Source organism: Plectropomus leopardus, unplaced genomic scaffold (genome assembly GCF_008729295.1).
Source record: "Plectropomus leopardus isolate mb unplaced genomic scaffold, YSFRI_Pleo_2.0 unplaced_scaffold27018, whole genome shotgun sequence".
Taxonomy (NCBI): domain Eukaryota; kingdom Metazoa; phylum Chordata; class Actinopteri; order Perciformes; family Serranidae; genus Plectropomus; species Plectropomus leopardus.
In genome coordinates this window covers 1-2223 of record NW_024629400.1, presented here as the reverse complement: position 1 = coordinate 2223, position 2223 = coordinate 1, and the positions used below count along the sequence as shown (strand labels likewise).

The 2223-nt window shown below is 39.9% G+C and overlaps 1 protein-coding gene across 1 annotated transcript; it reads left to right on the top strand.

Moving 5' to 3' along the window:
• Positions 1–834: 834 nt before the first annotated feature.
• On the top strand, positions 835–2220 carry LOC121937655 (protocadherin beta-15-like; the record flags this gene model as incomplete). The annotated part of the gene is made up of 1 exon (XM_042480981.1): positions 835–2220. A coding segment is annotated over exon 1 (1323 nt), but the record flags the coding sequence as incomplete, so codon positions are not given.
• Between the last annotated feature and the right edge of the window lie 3 nt (positions 2221–2223).

Below are 2223 nucleotides of genomic sequence, written 5' to 3'. Positions count from 1 at the left end.
AAAAAAAAGATGTCTGCTGTTACTGATGTTTACTACAACAACAACAACAAACAATATTTTGTTTCTCTTAAGGGTAGATTTAAATGTTCATAGAAATATATTTTGGAGAGAAACAGAAGTTTAAAGTTTTTCCCTCAAATTTTCAAAAATCTCTTTTGGGATAGTAATGTCAAAAGATCTGCTTGACACTGCAGTAAAATAGCTGTTGGTGATATGTTTGGAAGCACTCAGTGCTTCAATTTACAGTCTGTAACAGTGAAATGATGGTTAAGTAGGCATGATCGCATTGATCAAATTGCTTAAATATATATAAATGTTCACCAATACTTTAAATCTAATCGATTACAAGATAAAAAGACTTAGTGAACACAAATAGGAAACAAAATAATATATATTTAACCACATCTTTTTTTAGTGTGCTTGATCCCATCTTGACCCAGTGGGTGGAAGGATGTGTGTGTGTGTACACACATATATGATCATCGTTTTAATGAGGGAGGGGCACAGCATTTGGAAAATCTGTGGAGTTTTCCAGGTAGTATATAATAGTTTGAGATACAAGCAAACTATTATTGTGGTTCCTATTTTTATTTATTTATTTTTATTTTTTTGCTGTGGGTGTTGTTTTGATTAATAAGCTTCTCTCACTGGCTATATTCAAAAATCCTATATCGCCTTGTTGTACCCGGACTTATACTCATGGTGTCAGTATGTACCAGTAAACGAGAGGACACGGTCATTCTCCACCCTTCATTTAAAGCCTGCCTCTGCTGTTCCGCTATTGACAAAAACGCTTGGTGATATGACCGCAGAGTAAGGTTTTGTGTAGTACAGGAAATTACGGAGTGCTGTATTTTGACATAATCAGTGGCAGTGAGTGCTCTTTCTGCAGTAAGAATGGGATGCAGCAGATTTGCGCTGCTGTACGGCCTTGCTTTTACTTTTATTGTGCTCAACGATGTCTATGGAGACGTGAGCTACTCAATACCGGAGGAGATGAAACGTGGATCTGTAATTGGAAATATCGCTAAAGATCTGGGACTGGATTTGGGCAGCCTTTCTGCTCGCAAGGCCCGTATCGATGCCGAGGATAGTAACGTCCTGTACTGCGGTGTGAATCTCAATACCGGAGACTTGATTGTACAAGAGAGGATTGACAGAGAGGGGCTTTGTGCAAAAAAGGCATCGTGTGTTGTAAAACAGGAACTCGTACTGGAAAATCCATTAGAACTGCACCGTATTAGTATCCGCGTTCAAGATATCAACGACAACACACCCCAATTTAAAGAGGAATCACTTAAGATCGAAATTCGTGAGTCGGCCGACAAGGGTGCACGTTTTCTTCTGGGGGAGGCACACGATGGAGACATCGGAGAAAATGCTGTTCAGGGTTACTCACTTCAGCAGAATGATCATTTCAAATTAAATGTAAACACTAAATCTGGCGGACGGAAGCATTGCGAATTAGTCTTAGACAAAGAATTAGACAGAGAGGAAAAAAAGGAGATCATGTTATTGCTTACCGCATTTGATGGCGGCTCTCCTCAGAGATCAGGTACTGTAGTCATACATGTCACTGTGCTGGATGCTAACGATAACACCCCAGTGTTTAGCCAGGCCGTTTATAAAGCCAGTCTGCCTGAAAACTCTCCTCTTGATACATTGGTGATCACAGTGAGTGCATCTGATGCAGACGAAGGTTTAAATAGTGAAATTACGTATGGATTTGATCATGTCTTAGATGAAAATAACAACGTGTTTTCTTTAAACTCTGAGTCGGGGGAGGTGAGAGTAGCTGGAGCTATTGATTATGAAAAAGTGGCATCGTATGAAATGCAGATTAGTGCAAAAGATGGTCTGGGATTAGTTTCATACGCAACGTTAATGATAGAGATTACTGATATAAATGACAATGCACCAGTTATATACCTGAAATCATTAAGTAATCCCATTCCCGAGAACGTGTCACCTGGTACAGAGGTGGGCATCATTAACGTGCAAGATAGAGACTCTGAGAATAACAGACAGGTCCGCTGCTCCATTCAGCAAAACGTCCCCTTTAAGTTGGTTCCTTCTATTAAAAACTATTATTCTCTGGTGAGCACAGGACAACTGGATCGTGAAGTAGTGTCTGATTACAACATTACAATCACTGCCACTGACGAGGGCTCTCCACCTCTGTCCTCCTCTAAAACTGTTCAGTTATCTGTAGCAGACATCAAC